Source organism: Cyanistes caeruleus, chromosome 6 (genome assembly GCF_971803275.1).
Source record: "Cyanistes caeruleus chromosome 6, bCyaCae1.hap1.1, whole genome shotgun sequence".
In the NCBI taxonomy this organism is placed as follows: Eukaryota; Metazoa; Chordata; class Aves; order Passeriformes; family Paridae; genus Cyanistes; species Cyanistes caeruleus.
Window position 1 is genome coordinate 31,248,266 of NC_141706.1, and position 17,343 is coordinate 31,265,608.

At 47.6% G+C, this 17,343-nt stretch overlaps 1 protein-coding gene across 4 annotated transcripts; it reads left to right on the forward strand.

The window, feature by feature from the left end:
* Positions 1–2,553: 2,553 nt before the first annotated feature.
* DLL4 (delta like canonical Notch ligand 4) lies at positions 2,554–14,900 on the forward strand. Of its 4 annotated transcripts, none has more exons than XM_086892819.1 (12): positions 2,554–2,897; positions 3,401–3,926; positions 4,064–4,327; positions 4,706–4,763; positions 5,416–5,685; positions 6,397–6,457; positions 6,566–6,696; positions 8,083–8,252; positions 9,348–9,567; positions 10,021–10,729; positions 11,483–11,591; positions 13,022–14,900. In XM_086892819.1, exons 2-12 carry the CDS (start codon positions 3,873–3,875, stop codon positions 13,025–13,027), a joined length of 2,052 nt encoding a protein of 683 aa, XP_086748945.1. In that variant the 5' UTR covers positions 2,554–2,897; positions 3,401–3,872; the 3' UTR covers positions 13,028–14,900. The 4 variants fall into 4 exon arrangements, with proteins under 4 accessions (XP_086748945.1, XP_086748944.1, XP_086748943.1 ...); XM_086892818.1 differs by having other exon boundaries at positions 2,564–2,897; positions 3,195–3,926; XM_086892817.1 differs by lacking the exons at positions 2,554–2,897; positions 13,022–14,900 and having other exon boundaries at positions 3,411–3,926; positions 11,483–11,636.
* The last annotated feature ends 2,443 nt before the right edge of the window (positions 14,901–17,343 follow it).

Sequence of the window (17,343 nt, forward strand, 5' to 3'; positions counted from 1 at the left end):
AGCCGCTTACGCCCAGACCCACTCTCGGCGGGAGTTTTCCTCCGTGGGTGGTGGGCAGATTAGAAAGCATGGAGCCTTCAGAAAAAAAGAAAAGCGGAGCTGATGGTCGCGATGCAGGTGCTGCTGGCTGCGTCTGTGCGGGCGATAGCGAGCCCTGCGCGGCCCCTTTGCCGGGGCTTGGCAGGCTGAGAGCAGCAGGACACGGGCGGCCGGGGGCGGGGGGGCTCGGGCACATCCCGCGGGTGGGGGAGCGCTGGACGTCCCCCCGGGAACGGAGGAGGGCAGCCTGGCACGAGGGCTCGGGGGGAGGGATGGCTTGGGCAGGCTGGCAACTTTCACCCGCCTGGAATTAATTAACGTTGTCTCGTTAGCGAGATGCGTTTGGCCCGGCCACGCGTATGCTGAGCCGGGCAGCCTGGAGATAAATCGGCAGCAAATGGGGCGCGAAAGAGGGGAAGAAAGCGCCCTGACCTCGAGTAAGTGAGCTGGAGAGAGAAGGAGCGGGGTGGAAAGGACGGGGAAGCATCACCACCGGGTACGTCCGGTGCGGTCAGTGCACAGCATCCCAAGAGGGGCTGTGAGCATCCCAGCTTGATAAAACCGGGGGCTCTGCAGGCTTTGCCCACGTCCCGAGGACAGGTACCCCTCGAACTGAGCCGAGGATTTTAGGGGAGGTGGCTGGGCCGTGGATCTCCAAGTGACTCAGGATGGCGTGTTGGGCACAGAAAAGAGTTTGCCGGAGTTGTGCTTCTAATCTGCTCTCGGCCGACTTTCAGGCTCAGCTGTTTGATGCTATTAGTGGAACTTTTTTTTTTTTTTTTTTTATTTTATCTGAACTCCCTGTGCGTGTGTGTCAACATGCAGCAGGTGGTTTATTATATTCCCCTGTTATTATTTTATTACGAACTCTTTTTATAGCTGCAATCAAAATAATGGTCTGGAGTTTCGAGGAGGATTTAGCGTCTGTTTTGCACCACTCACTCGATCTTCTGAAAATATTTGGTTTTGGGGGGCACGACACGTGGGGGGAGCTGGAACGACGTGTGCTCCTGCCGGGAATACGCAAAGCTAGGTGCAAAGCTTGACTGGAAAAGCAGTGACCACCCAAGGGCGGTTGAGCGGGCTGTGGAGTGCTTGGGGGGCTTGCACCCCTTTCGAGGGGATGGCAGAGGTGGCAGCTCTTCCCCAGCCGCCAAGGTGCACTCCGCCAGGATGGCAGAGAGCTTTGGCGGAGCTGTGAAAAGCAGAGATGAGCTTGCCTTGCTTTAACCTACATTAGCTCCGGGTCCATATGGTAGATGCTGCCTGTGGATCCTCAGCACCAAAGCAAGGCCCTATTCTTGCACGCCGCCCTGCTTGTGCCAGATGGTGCCTGGACCAAGTGGCCATGCGTGGGGTGGCTCTGGTTAGCCTAATAAACGTCCAATACAAGTCAAAAATCAAAACACACACATACTAACATCTGCTAGAGCCTGCAGTACCCAGCTAGCCTTTCAATACTGAATTAAAGAGCCCCACAGCCCTTCTGTTCCCCTAGGTTAGACACTCATTACCATTTATCAAGCACTGATGTTATCTGGCCTCTCATTTTATTTAGTACCGAAGCTATTAGCATCAGATTTGATTTTGACAGTTGACGCTGCTGCTGGTAAAGCCGGGATCTGGCCGGGTGGATCGCTGCAAAATTCCGAGTTCATCAGCGGCGACACATTCCTCCTTCCCACTTGTTTACGAGGCCGAGACAAAAGAGCTCCTCGCCTGTGCCTCTTTGCCTCGCGGTTTATCTCCACCACGGACACGGCTCCCGTCCGCACAAACACGTACCCCAGGCGACAGCCGGGCTGCTCGGGACGGAGCCAAGCCAAGGGTGCCCGGCCTCGGGTGCAGCCCTCCGACATTGCCAGAGTTTGTTCCTCCCGGCTTCGGCTTTCACAGGCGCAAGAGGGGACGGGGAGAAGTTCTAATCCTCTTTTGCCGGCGACCCCGTTTTCTAGCCTGTGACTCTGCCCAAACCAATCCACGGCGGCGGTACCCGTGGCTTTCCCCCACGCTTTCTCTGCGAAGCCGTGTCGTGTTACCCATTCTCCCTCCCGGCCCTGCCGGTGACACCTCGGGCGTTTGGACCCCGACCACATCCTGGCCCAAGGCCGGTCTCCAGGGAGAGCAGCCGCTTTACTGTACGAAGGAGCGCGACGGGCTGGGAAGTTTGGCTGGAGGGTGCCCTCCCCATGCTGCCTCGCTTCCAAATGATCCAGACCCCCGGCTTTCCTTATCCCCCCCCCCCAAAGAACTGGGAGCGGGGAAGTAACGCTGCGAGGACAGACCCTTCGGGAGAGCAGAAGGGCGGAAGGGGACCGGCAGCGCTCTGCTCCCCGCGTTGCTCCCCGGGTGACCCACGCCGAGGAGGCCCGCAGCCTGGCGCGCCGGGCGCTGGCAGAAAGGTGGCAACACCTCATTACCATACAGCTGAGGGTTTATCTCTCCCTCCCTCCTTCCCTCCCCCCCTCCGGCCTCCCATCCATTTAACAAGCTGAAATAAAAAGCCACATGAAAGGCCTTCTCTGTGCTTGGCTTTAATGAGGGACACGCGACCCAACAATAAGCGCACGCTGCAATCAGGCCAAGGGCTTTATGGCACACGCCAGACCGCAACCCGGCCGCGGCCAGACACGGCCCGCGGCCCCGCTCCCGCCCCGCTTGCCTGCAGGCGCCCGAGTTTTCCCCTTGCCCGTGTTTCTGGGAGCCGGGGCAGGCTCGGGAAAACCCAGTTCCGTCCCTGCTGTCGACCTCGGCCACCTCGCAGGAGCGCTCGTTCGCCGCCGAATTCGGAAGGGCGGCCGAGCGCCCGTCGATCCCCGCCGTGCCCGCCTCCCCTGCCATCGCGCACCCTTTCCTCGGTGGGCTCCCTTAGCCGGGGTCAGCAGCGGGGCCGGGCCTGAGGCACGGCCGCCCCAGAGCTGGGCGCTGCGCCCCGGGTGCCCGCCTGCCGGGCAAACACCCTTTTACTTTTGGTTTCTAGCCGGGGCCAGCCCCCGCCGGGCTGCAGGGCACCGCGCCGCCCCGTCCCGCCGCCCGGGGAGGGGGGACACGCGTGGAGTGGTGGGGTGGAGGCCAACGGGGAACTAACTAACTAGCTAACTAGCTAATAAGCGTATTTTTGAAACATTTCATCCTCTATTGTTCGGCCGCCGTAGAAAGCTGCCCTGCGGAGAGGCGTCTGATTTTCGAGGGAACTCTCTCTCGCAGTGTGAGCGCCGTAAATATCTCAACAGATGCTCGGCTCGTTCGTAATCAGCTCGGCTCCTCGGCGGGCAGCGCGGCAGCGGCGGCGGCGGCGGCGGCAGCAGGGTATTAATTCGGGATATGAGGGCTCTCCGCAACATTTGGTTCTTTTTTCCAGAAAGGAAAGATGGAAAAGGGGAGGGATCGCCCGTGAGTCTGACTGACAGTTTACATAATGAGCTTGTGAGGATGCGAGGCAACTATATAAACAGCTCGAAGCGAAGCAAGTTTTCCATTTACTGAGCGCTGTTAGCACCGGTTAAAGGAGGAGCGGTTCCACACTAAGCACTCCCCTCCGCGTCTCTCACCAAACCCACCCGGCTTTGGAGTTTATAAAGGCGACGACAGCGATCAGAGGTCGGCGGCTGGCTGCAGGATTAATTCCCAGAAGAGGACGGATCGACACCTGGATTTTACCTTCCGATTTCTGCTGGTGCTCGGGGAATATTTGGAAGAGCAGGTTGCTCCAGGAGAATCGCCGTGACGCCTCTCTTTTCTCCCTCGACCGAAGAAGCGCTTGCTTGGTCCATTTGAGGAATACAGAAGGAAAACTAAACCCACTAAGAACTGGAAGCTCGAATAACACAAGGATGACAGCCTTGCGCATCTTTGGCTTGACGTTTCTGTTAACGATTTTGCAGCAGGTAATCGCACACGAAAAAAAAAAAAAAAAAAAAAAAAAAGGGTTCGCGAAATGTAAAGTGGGTGATGGAAGCAAGTTTGCATGGCAAAGCCGGGTAAGGTCTGATTTGGCTATTTTGTGTGTCTCCCCTTTGTGCAGAGGGTGTCCGGCTCCGGCGTCTTCCAGCTGGAGCTACACGAATTCGTGAATAGCCACGGGTCTCTGGCCAGCGGGAAGCCCTGCTCCCCCCACTGCAGGACCTTCTTTCGCGTTTGTTTGAAGCATTTTCAGGCAGTGGTTTCCCCGGGCTCCTGCACTTTCGGCAGCATCATCACCCCGGTTCTGGGAATAAACTCCTTCAGCATCAAGGATACGGAGATATTTGACAGCCCCATTAAGCTGCCCTTTAACTTCACGTGGCCGGTGAGACTCTACTTTAAACCCGATTGCGATGGTGGGGCAGGAGGGTGGCAGGAGCAGGCTAACCGCGGCGGGCTGATAACCTGTAATGTAAACAAACTACTTTTGCCTTTAGACTTATTTCCATAACTTCCTTTAAAAAAAAAAAAAATAAAATAAATAAAATAGGGCGCAGTGAAAAAGCTCATCCAGATTAGAAGCACTTGGGATAACCAATGTTATTAAGAGAAATAAAGCAAGGGGCTGGGGGGCTTGGAGGTGGGGATGTGTATCTTTGGTCTGTAGGAGGGAGGGAAGCGTGCAGCAAACGCGGGGCAGGGCAGGGCAGGGCAGGGCCGGGCGCGGAGGGCTGCGGGGCTGACGCTGCTTTCTCTCCCGCAGGGAACCTTCTCCCTGATCATCCAGGCCTGGCACGCGCCCGACAATTACCTGCCGGAAGGTGAATAGTGCGCGCGCCGCCGGCAGGGGGCGCCCGCGCGGCGGGAGCTCCCTCAGGCCCGTCCCGCGCCTACCCCGGCCCCGAGGGCCCCCCCCGGCTCAGCTGTTTATACCATAACTCCGGGCCCGGCTTTATCCCGCCATCAGGAGCCGGTCCCCCAACGATATCCATCAGGGGCCGCTTTGATTCTGCCCCGGCCTAATCTCCAACACAATTGCGTTTCCTCCGGTTTATTTTTGGCGTGGGAAAGCGAGGCGGGCTGCGGTGAGAAAGCCGGGAGCCTGCCAGCAAGCCCCGTCCGCCTTTTCCTGTATTTTACACCTTGCTCGAATTCCGCCCTTTGGAAAGGAATAATGGCTTTGGGATGTTTTTCTGAGAGGAGAGGAAAAGGATATTTCACAGCAGCCCTCCTTTCACAGGCCCCTCGGCCGAGTCCCTTTGGCCCGGGTTCGCACACCCTGGTGGCCACCTTTTTGTACCCTTGCATGCAGCAATATCCACACGCGTGCCCGTGTACGTGTATATGTGTGTACGTGTGGATGCGTGTGTGTGTGTGTGTGTGTGTGTATACATATGTGCGAGCGGGGTGTCCCGCTCCGCTGGCCCGGATTTGCGGGCTGCGAGCCGCTGACCCTCGCCCGCTGTCCCGCAGGCTCCCGGCCGCCCCCGGAGGAGTGGCTCATCAGCCAGGTGTCCATCCAGCGGTCGCTGTCGGTGGGCGAGGACTGGTCGCAGGACGTGCATCAGGGCCCGCAGACCCAGCTGCGCTACTCCTACCGCGTGGTCTGCAGCGAGAACTACTACGGCGAGAGCTGCTCCCGCCTCTGCAAGCGCCGCGACGACCGCTTCGGGCACTACGTGTGTGCGGCGGACGGGAGCCTGGCCTGCCTGCCCGGCTGGGCCGGCGAGTACTGCACCGAGCGTGAGTGCCGCGGGCAGCGGGGTGGGGCGGGGGGCACACGCGGCCGCGGCTCCAAAGCTCACGGAGGCCTCCCGTGGGCCGGGCCGTGCTTTCATGCCGACCTCTCCACTCCCTGTCTGGAGAGGAAAAGCTGTGCGCTGAGGACTTTGTCCCCTTTGGCTGCAACCACCCCAACGCCGTGCTGCACCTCTTCGAGCCTTAGCAGCGAAGAGCGAGCTGGCAGGAAAGGGACCTTGGCTGATAGCCCTGAATAGCAGTAGCTGCTGCAAGGTAAAAGGGTAGCAGCTTGCTCACACAAAGTCTGCCACCAGCCAACCATTCCTGCAGCCAGAGGACATGAGACAGGTGTTGCCGTATAGTAGTGGGAACCTTTACTTTGAGCTCAGGGTACCATTGGGTTTTTTCAGCCCTTCATCAGGACAAGCCAAAGCCACTTTCTCTTGCTGCTTTTCTAGCAAGAGTTGCAAGAGTTCATGTTTGTTGCATAAACAGAAAAACTAAAGGACAACTTAACAAGTGTTGGCGCTCCCTTACTCACTTCCTCCTGCTCCAGAACTCCCTGTACCAAGAAGTTTTAAAACAAAGTTTGAAAGTGTAAAAATCTTTTTTTTTTTTAAGTGTTTTTTAAAGCTTTTTATCCTTTAAAAGTGTCTTCTGTAGCGCCATGTGTATTTACCTAAACATTTATGCTTTTTTATGTTCTCTTCACAGCCATCTGTCTGGCTGGATGTACCGAACAGAATGGATATTGCAACAAGCCTGGAGAGTGCATGTGAGTAGATGGCAATTGCAGTCTGAACATCAGTTAAAATGTCACCTTGTAACAGAAACTTCAACTCTTCTCCATGTCATTAATGTTGTAATTGGACTTTTCTTTTAGCTGCCGTCCCGGTTGGCAAGGCCGCTACTGTGATGAATGCATTCCCCACATAGGCTGCCGCCACGGGACTTGTAAAACACAGTGGCAGTGCATATGTGATGAAGGATGGGGTGGCCTCTTCTGTGATCAAGGTTAGTTCTGAAGCTTGCACTTACAGCTCTAGGTTGGGTACTCCTTAGTACTGCATTAAGGAATCTGACCCACTGGAGCTGGAGTTAAATTTCCCCAAGGTACATCTTCACAGGCATAAGTTTGTAGCACTGCAGCCTTACATACCAGTTCTTGTAGTAATTTTGTTTGAAAACAAGGAAACTTTTTTGGCAGCTGCAGTTTTTCTCTTGCAGAAGAAGTTTCTCTTGGAGAAAGACCTAACAATCTGGTTGAACAGACAAGTTTTCTGCCTGCTCAAACGAAATTTAACTTTTTCCTTTTAGAAATATAACAATTTACTAAACAGTTTTGAGCAGCAGTAAACACCACCATTTGAACCTTCCTTATTTTGCATACAAGGAAGTTAACTCATGTGATAAGTCTGGAGCATGAGAGAAAAATCATGTAAGCAAGAATGAAAAGTACAGGTTCCATTTTAAGGTACACCAGACCACTTCCACCTATTCAACCCACTCAATCACTGAACCGTAGCCAGCTGAGCAGTCATGTCCTCAAGGCCGTATATGCACTGCTGGCACTGAGATCATCAAGTGCTCAAAGCAGGCTAAGTGTTTCCAGGACAGTTATAGGATTAAGATTGTGAAGCCTGAATTAAGCAGGAAAAGTAAAGTTGCAGATTTTTTTTTTTTTTTTTCTGCTTATAGTTATCTATTAACCAGTTGCATTCAAATTACGCCATAGTATTTATAGAGATAATAAAGCTTTTCTTATGTCCTATGAACTTACCTTATGCTTAATCTCTGTCTCAAATTTAAAGGAAAAAAAAAATAATAAAGCTGTCAAGCTTGCCAGAGCGTTTGACAGTTTAATCTACTAACATCCATAAAAAGAGAGCAAACAAACAATAAAAGATTTCTAGTGTTTATTTAAATCTCAAAGCCAAAACATCTTTTATTTTTCCTCCCCGCCTTTCCAGAATGTGCCTCAGAGCACACTTTTTAAAGATGGGGCTCGCTCTTTTAGTGTGTAGCATGCTGTACATGAAGTGGCCGTAGTGCTGTGGTGTATGTTTCGGAGAACACACGCTTATGAAGTACTTTTTCCAATTTGGTACATAAATCCCATTGCAGGCAACAGTTTTATGTCCACAAAAAAAGGGAGAATATACAAAACACTAAGAAAGTTATATTTTTGCCAGCTCTCTGAAAATTCAGAGCTCATGTGGTAGATGGTAATCTGATTATGACTGATAATAACCTGGATAACAATCTCCAGTATTCCCATTGATAGCAAAATTAATTGCTTCATTGGAAATTCTGTCTTTTTTCTTGGCTACAGCCTTTTCGTATGTATATCTTTTCCCAGCTGTCAAAGACATAGTCTCCTAACTCCTGGTGTCTTTGCAGATCTGAACTACTGCACTCACCACAGGCCATGCAAAAATGGAGCAACTTGCATGAACACCGGCCAGGGCAGCTACACGTGTGCGTGCAAACCCGGCTTCACCGGCGTCGACTGCGAACACGAGATCAGCGAGTGTGACAGCAATCCCTGTAGGAACGGCGGTAGCTGCACGGTAGGGGCATTTTAAATGTAAAGCCTTTGTGTGAAGCAAGCCCTGGTGTACCTTTTCAGAGATGGTTCTGTAACAACATAATGGGAATTCGATAGGACACAGGTTCATTGCTGACGCTCACAACTATCGTACTGAACCCTTTCCGAGAGGTGTCAGGGGAGGAAGTCTGTTACAGGAGGAGATGTATCATCTAGATTAGAACTAGTCAACTGATCCTTGGGTTTCTGTGGCAGCCATTATGAGAACTTGGCAAGATCCAGGGCTGATGAGGGAGTAGATCTGTTAAAAATAAGCTTCTCAAACCACCGTTCATACAGAGACATGCACTAAGTCTGTATTTTAATAGCAAATAAAAGAAAATTTTGCTTTCCGCTATGAGAAGATAGCATCAAACAATATGGGGGCAATCAGCTGAAACTTTCTGTATAACAGAATTCCACACTTATAGATTCTTGTAGTTTACTGTTTCAGCCTAATGATGGATTCTTACCAAAGGGGGATTGGTAAAGGCTGATTGATTATAGATATCAAATGGGATCTGATGCATGTTTAGATTAAAGCAAATGCAATTTTTAGATTAAAGCACAAGACCCTACCTCCCTTCTGCCAAGGCCTTGGACATACAGTACTTGGAAAGAAGAAACAGTTTGTAATGATTTAAGTGGTGGGACTTATTCAAGCCAAAGCAACTTAAACCCTTGTGAAATAAAAAGGGGTTCTCACACTGAGGATGAATGGCCTGATGACAGCTGTGAGGTCAACACATATCACTCTGCTCTGGGAAGACCTCTGGATTCCATTAGACAGCAGTGGTGTTGGCAGTGTTTTTGTCTAGCTGCCTGCGTGCTCCCTACAACTGCATCTGCTCTGCGTGGGTAGCTGCACGATTACTGCTGTACACTGAGTACGGCTGATGCACAGCTCTGTCCCTCACAGTCTGACCTGCAGGTGTTTACTCTGATGATGTCGCTTCTGCCACATCAGGCTGTGGATGAGAAGGGACTGAGCAGCGCTTGCTGCTGACCAGAACTAAGACTGCAGGGAGCTATCATTGGTTTCCATTAAATAACAGTGGCTTAATGCTGTGTTTTGCAGGATATGGAGAACGGTTATCACTGCCTGTGCCCCCCTGGCTACTATGGCACTCATTGTGAGCACAGCGCTCTGACGTGTATAGATTCTCCTTGCTTCAACGGTGGCACGTGCTTGGAAAAGGAACAAGGGGCCAGCTATGCTTGCGTTTGCCCTTTCGGCTTCACAGGGTCAAACTGTGAAAAAAAAGTAGACAGGTGCACGAGCAACCCGTGTGCAAATGGTGAGACTTTTTATCAAAAAATCTCATGACCCTGACTCATTTGTGCTTTTCAGTGCAGAAGTGATAGAAATCCAATCTGACCTCTACTCTTCCTCTAGAACATTAGTCCCTCTCCCCCGCTGCATTCCACATCCACCCTAATTTTAGTCTCTTGCTGGGGCGGGACTTTGACTGGCATTTTCTGTGCAACAAAACAATGCATGAGGTTTATCATATGATGGGGAAGATGTCAGAATTAAATTAAATTAACTCTATTACATATTTAGAAGGGGCATAATTTTAATGCACGGTAGTACAATTAGGTAAATTAGAATGAACTTTTAGATATGCGGCTGTTTTGTAAAATAACGTCTCTCTTCTTGAGGTAGTATAACATGCTGACTGGGGAAAGATCTGGATCTCTGAGTGAAGTGCATTGCAAACTAATTTTTGTTTTACTTTTTTTCCCCTCAGATGGTAGTTGCTTTTACCTCGGGCAGATTCGTGTGTGCCGCTGTCGGGCTGGTTTCTCTGGTCAGAAATGTGAGATAAACATCAATGATTGTGCCAGAAACCCATGTTCCAATGGGGGAACTTGTCATGATCTAATCAACGATTACACCTGCACATGCATGCCAGGCTACAGTGGCAGGAACTGTGACATCAAAACCAGAGATGAATGTGCTTCTGGGCCGTGTGAGAATGGAGGCACATGCTACAGTGGACTTTATAGTGCCAACTTTGTTTGCTACTGTCCTTCTGGCTTCATGGGCAACCGCTGTGAATTGCCAGTTTATTCAGTGCCCGTCACACTTCCTCCTAAACCAGTCCCCTGGATTGCTATATCCATGGGGGTGGGGCTGGTGGCTTTGCTCATACTGTTCTGCATGATAGCAATGGTCATCAGGCAGATGAGGATGCACCCAGAGCAGGAGCTGGAGACAATGAACAACCTGTCTGACTTCCAGAAGGACAATCTCATTCCAGCTTCCCAGTTGAAAAACACCAATAAAAATAAAGACCTGGAAGTGGACTGTGGGCTGGAGAAATCAAACTACAAACCCAAGAACCATAAACTGGACTACAATCTGGTAAAAGACCTGACGAGTAGAGGGACACCAGAAGATAAATATTACAAAAGTGAAAAGTGTTTAGGAGAGAAGTCTCCCCTCCGACTACACAGGTGAGAATGCAGTTTCTATTATAGTCTTTCCTAAAGCCACTCATCTTCCTATCAGTCTAGAGGCAGGTGAGCATAAGAGAGAAAAAGAAACCTCAAGCAGATAATAGACAAAACAAACCAGATTGAAGCCAGGAATCTTCATACTGGAGTACGTGTGTCACAACCAAGTGGTATCTTTAGCTAAGTCAGTTAATTTGACTGTTTGTGCAGGGTGCTGTTAGCATGGACACTGTGAAGGAACCCGCAGTAGCTAGGCCAGTGGTGAAAGTAAGAAGTGTCAGTCCTTCCTCAGTAGATCTTGGAGGAACAACAGCTAAGGCATACAGTGATTAAAAATAAGTATTTCACTTTGTAAGAAGGCAAGATGATCTGCTTACTGAGACGAATGGTGGAGTGAAAACAACTACTCTTTTTCAAAAGGAGAAAAGGGCGGGTATTCAGTGGCTTATCAGTCTTCTGATTCATGTGCTGAAGGTCTTGTCTGGGATCTTGGTGTGGTTGTTACCAAGGGCTCTGAGGAATGTGCTGTGAGGCTGGACGTGGCAGGAGCATAGGAAGACTCTCACTGTTCCTTACTTCCACTTCTCTAGCGTAATATCCCGACAGACACAGAACATGTGAAACTTGATGCCATGTATCTCCCTTCCACACCTTCATGGCTATCTCATTCCACCGCTCCATATTCATGGTAGATTTTGAGAGTCAGGTTTGTTAGTAGTCAGCTAATGTTCTTTTTTCTCTGCCCTGCCTTAGTGAAAAGCCAGAATGCAGAATATCAGCGATATGCTCTCCGAGGGATTCAATGTACCAGTCCGTCTTCGTGATAACAGAAGAAAGGAATGAGTGCATCATAGCCACAGAGGTAAGTAGGTACAGAGGTGGACAGGCATAAATTCACAAAGTGAAAGGGTAAATTATCCTTTAGTATTGTTTCTGAGAAGGTTCCTTTATTTCCAGGGAGCGTGATGCTTCCCAGCATTTTCCTCTCCTCTTCTGTGGCCCACACAGAACATACAGTGGGGAAAATAAAAAAAATTTGCCGCTCTGATTTTATTAAACCAAAGGTTTTGGGCATAGATAAGTCAGTAATAGATGAAAACACAGAACATCAGCCCATAAAAATTCAGCACATTGTAGGATTATTTCCTCTTAAATAGGTGGTCAGAAAAAATGGAAATAATAATCGTTCTTAGCCCCATTGATGTAAAGCCATGTTTTTTCCTGTGACTACAATGGATAATCCTTGTTCTGTGGAAACAGGCAAAGCTATTGATTTCTAGCTGAAGATGGAAGGTAGTGGAATGTGTTAGTGGATAGGCATAACAGGCATTTAGGAAGTCTGTTATAAGGTAATTTCAACCTCCTAGTGTTTAAGGTCCAGCTAAATATTCTCTAACAGAAGTTAATGCTGCTACCGATAAAAGCATCTCGATTTTTACATTATATTGAAAAGTTGGAGACACAGAAAAAGGAAAGGCCTAACACTGAACTTTAAAGACATAAAAGCAGGTATTGAGGAACCAGCCAGTTCCTGAAGAATTATCAGCCTTTTGGAAAAGGTCTCAGTGGAAGTTAAAGGCAATTTGACAGTAGCCAATACCTGTCTTCTTCAGTGTAGCCATCTTTAGGACTACTTTCACCCTGTAGGAAAGAGAAGCTTGCTGTGCCATACAGCAGTGATCTGTGAAGTCAGATCTGCAGGATTCAGTCTCCCTTTCCAAGGTGGATATCAGATTTCCCCTTGAAAGCAAGCTGGAACACAAGTCAACCAACAATATTAAAAGTTTAAGACTAAGTGAAAGGATTCAAAGATACAAATGACAGCTAGACTCTTCATTCCCATTAAGTGACCTAAATACTGTATCTTCGGAGATCCTGCTGACCAAAGCTAGGCTCCCAAATTTACATCAGGCATCTCCAGAAATGTTTCTGTTTTCAGAATGACAACCCCTAGAATCTCTCTCCACATCATTCAGGCTTAATGCTTCTAAACACAAACTATTTAACTATACTATGTACTTTTTACAGTTCCCTAATGTCAAGCACCCAGGTTTGTACGCATTCTCCCTCTCAGACCAGGTAGAGAGGCCACACAGATGACTATTTTTTTTTTGCTGGTGATTCTTTGACCCTGGGTCCAGCTGAAAACATTGAGCACTAAGAGTTAAACTGCAGTAATGTTTGGCTTAAATTGCTTTGGTTAGACATAGCTGAATTATAGTTTGTTAGTTCTGTACTACTCTGTATGCTGTGATTCCTTCTCATTCCTGGTGTTATTTTATATCCTGACAGGTATAAGATTGAAGATCGGCCCATTTGCACCTCAGATTTGGTGATGCCAGTAGATGGACGTTCCTGCTGCATTGTTTACAATTCAGAACTGGATTGGACTGTTTTTAATTACATGCAACTTGCTGCTCTCAGGCGGAGGATGGAACTGAGTGAACTGGACAGACTGTGAATTTACTGAAAGATGCAATACACCTTTTTATTCTTACTGCCCTTGTTTGATGTTTGATACCAGAAATCTTATTTGCTATTGAAAAGGGGAGGCAGAGGGAAGAGAGAGGTTAAAAATGTTGGTGTTTTAAAAGATGCTGAGGCCAGTTCCTCATGGACAGACCCCTGGCTTTCCAGAACTCTGGTTATGGGAGGTGCTGGTAGATAAGGAGGCACATAACTGTCACAGATGTTGCCATGGAAGGTGCGAAGCAAGACACATTGCTATGCAGATAATGGATACAATATAAATGAGGTCTCAATTTTTTCTGGGTTTAAAAGTGCCTATAATGTGTCAAGAGAATCTAACAAGCCCAAACAGAAACTTGACTGCTCTTTTTGCAGTTACCTGAACAGTACTGGGCAGAGGTGGTTGATACTTCCTGCTACACATCCATTTGCATCTCCTCTCTCCTGCTGCATGTACTGGAGACTGTGTAAGGGGTGAGAGGAGGAGGAAAGAAGAAAACCGAATTTACATGTCATCTCATTTGGTGATGCTTTGGAGAACTGATTGTCTCAAGCCACGATGGGGAACATGATTTTTGTGGAAGTTGTGCTAAGGAATGTGTACTGCCTCGTCCCCATTGATAGGGAAGGAGGTGTGATCCCAGCTCTATATAAAGCCTTACGAATGCGTTTAAAATCAATCAGCTCCTAGAACCTTTATGTGCTGAGCTGTCTCAGCTGTTTTCATGCCCTTTGCACTACCAGTGATTGTGAATAGACATTACTTCTTTTCTTCTCCTTCCTCATTCTCTTCCCCCTGCCCTATTTTGACACAAACTCGGGGGTTTATGTCGTGTTTCTGAATTAGGTGCCACCTTTTACTGCAAATAGTCCCAAAATTGCAGCTGTTTTACTTTCTGAAGAAGCAGCAGCAGTGTGACAAAACCCACTTATCCCCCCCCAACTTCTCCATCTGGTTGCAAAACTCCAGCTCCTGTTCTTCATTCCGGTTCTAAATGCCCAGTGGTGAAGCACCCACTGAGATGCCCTCTGCCAAGATAGGTGGAGATTAGAGTTAGAAGGCTTTAGGCTCATCCTGTTTCTTTCTTGCCGACCTACTGCTACATGGAAAATGTGCTGTGTCTGTCCCTGGAAACCAGAGGCGGGCAGGAGCTCCTTTCTTCTATACATATTTACAGCAATAATACCAGACACCCCAGTGGAAAGTGCCGTGACACTCATGAATGAGACCAGGGCATGGGGCAGAATGAGGAGGGAGAAACAAGATCTCTTAGAAGAAACCCAGACTGTGCTATCTCTCTGACAGCGATATTCCTGCCCTTGTAAAGCCTGTTGTTGGACTAGCCCATCTACTCCCTTGAACTGTGCAGACAAGACCCCTTCATATTGTCCACTACTGACCTTCTGCTCCGACCACGTAGGACCATTTTGAAGATGACCTTCAGAAATCAATAATATGGGTTTTAGTTTGTCTGTTTGTAGTTTATTTTGAAGCCTAGTATTTCAGTAATTTAAAAAAAAAAATCAGAAGCACTGAACTTTCTACGTTTTATAACATTATTTTGTATATAATGTATATTTATAATCAAAACAGAAGTGTAAATATGTTTATTACTTCTCATGTAATGTTTTTAATGTGATGACAAAGTTTGAATTTTATTTTTTTTTTCAAGCAATGAAAATACTTTCCTGCTACTACAAAGTTTGTTGTGGTTTGTCCTTTTACACATGTTATTCTGTGACAGCCCAGGTTAGCAAAGCTCCCCAAAAGTGGCCTCACCTGCCTGGTCCCCACAGTCCTGCATTAACATTTTGCTCACCAACTGGTATCAGCTGCTTTTTATAAAAAAAGTTACAGTGTTAGCACATGTCAACAAAGTTGTTCAACTGAGTGACATTCATCTGACATTTTGAAATGTTATACATATTTATATTGTGATAATATTTAAATTATATATACACATACATATATATGTGTGTATATGTGTGTGTGTGTATATATGTATATGTATATATATATACTTGCTATGGTGTGGGACTGAGCTGTCAGGAAAGTTATTTTTATTAATGCTTCACTCTTCCTCTCCCCTGACAACTCATTACACCAAAGATGCAGATTTAATACCATTTCAAAGTGGCTTTATAAATGCCTTGTCTTAGGGCTCACTTACAGAGCAAAACACTATTACTATCTTTTTTTAATCCTATTTCTTTAAACACTTTTAGTAAGATCCAAATCTTGTCCACAGGTTACTCTGGCCCAGCATCTCCATCTACACATGTGAGATTGTATCCTTGTTTGTTTGATTGCAAGGGGTAAGATCTGTCTTTCACTTGTGGGATTAGGGGGAGTTTGAGGCTTTCTCCTCCTGAGTTCCCTAAACTACCTCAGCAGCTGTGTCCTCCCGGGGCATCACGAAGTCATTATCCTCCACAGCCCTCTTGGAGGACATTTCCACCAAAAAAAAGTGTAAAAAGCACCCTTGTATAAACACTCCCAGCAGGTTTAGTAGCCTTTGAAGCACAGACATTTACAGGCAATTAAGTCTCTCACTAAACCAGCTAGGTGCAATACAGCCAACATCTGAATGCACAAAAGCTAAACTATAAGAACAGGAAACTACTGCTGCTCTATTTTAAAATCAGAGGTTTTTGTTGTTGTTGTTGACAAAGTGCCAAAAAATCATCTGAATATTGGATGCCTTTTCTATCTTTCCCCAAAATAAAATCTAAGCAAAATTGTGCTGGTTTTTTTCAAAAAATGAAAAATTAAACCCCCCTGCGACATTTAAAAAACACCATAACAAATTCTTTTTACTTTGTCATTAAAATACTGCAAATAATGATTCATAAGGGTCCTTCTGAGTGTATTATTAAGGTTACATAAGTACTGTTTACTTGGGATGGTTTTGTTTCTCCCTCTTTAGACCTTCTCACAGTGAAATTAACTTTCAAATCCCAGCCAATTTCCCCAGCTACCATAAAAAATAAATTTAAGATGAAACTCAGATATAAAAAGCCACCTCCCCCTCCCCAAACATTCACCCTGTAGAGCAAATTATGAAAAACAAGCCATTGACAAAAAGCTGAGCAGATGCTCCCTGCTTGCAGTCCTTCCTCGGCAATGTGAAATAAACCCAACAGATGCCTCTCTTAATTGAGCACATGGATTACATACACACATGCACTCTGTCCTGCTTAAAACAAAACACACACAAAAATCAAACAGGAAAATAGCCAGAGAACTCTTCCCAATGCCTAGGCAAGCAGGAATGCTAAGACCAAAAAAGACTCGGCTCTTCCTGCTCCAAACATGACAGGAAACTGTACCCATAGACAGAAGGGGGTTGAAATCCATTAAAACCCGTGGACCTGATTATGTAGATCCCATGGGGTAAAGCAGGTACAACACATGCCTTTGTGTATCCACACAGGAGAGAGGAAAAAAGAAAAAAGCATCATCTTACAAGGAAATCTGTGAATATTTACTGGAGGCAGCACCGCACGATGCAGCTACCGGAATAGATCACAGATCCTACACAGGAAAAACAGGAGCGGTGCCTGCTTCCACACAGGGGGAGATGGAAAGCATATGTGAATCTGTGCACGTGTGCACATCCCCAAGTCCTTGCCAAAGAAACTACAAGCAAATTAGCTGAACACATAACAAGACCTAAGGTTTTAACCTACATCTTTGGCCAAATCCTTCCTCAGTGAGGGCCGCTGTGCTCTGCTCAGCAGCCTGGCTCCCCCCAGGTGAGCACATCTCTGAGCCACGGGCTGTGAATTCACTAGGAGGAGCTGAGGTCCTTCGGCTGTAAAGACTCCTCAACCTCAGTTTCAGAGCTCCTGAGGACCACAGACCACGTCAGGACCAAAATATCGTGCTAAGCAGTGCCTTTTCTCTTAACAAGCTCTTAACAAGCGTATAGACTTCTTAGACCAAACTGTACAATTTATTGCTTTCAGCGTAATTTGCAGTAACTATGATAAGATGATGGATTTAGCTCAAGGACTGCAGGTAAACTTGGCATTCAGTTTTAAAAGACTGCACGAATTCACTTGAAAGCCATGTGACAAAACAACAATTTTAAGAATGGACTCTGCTTCTGAGAAATCCTTTCAGGTTTCCTTGTTATTAGCAC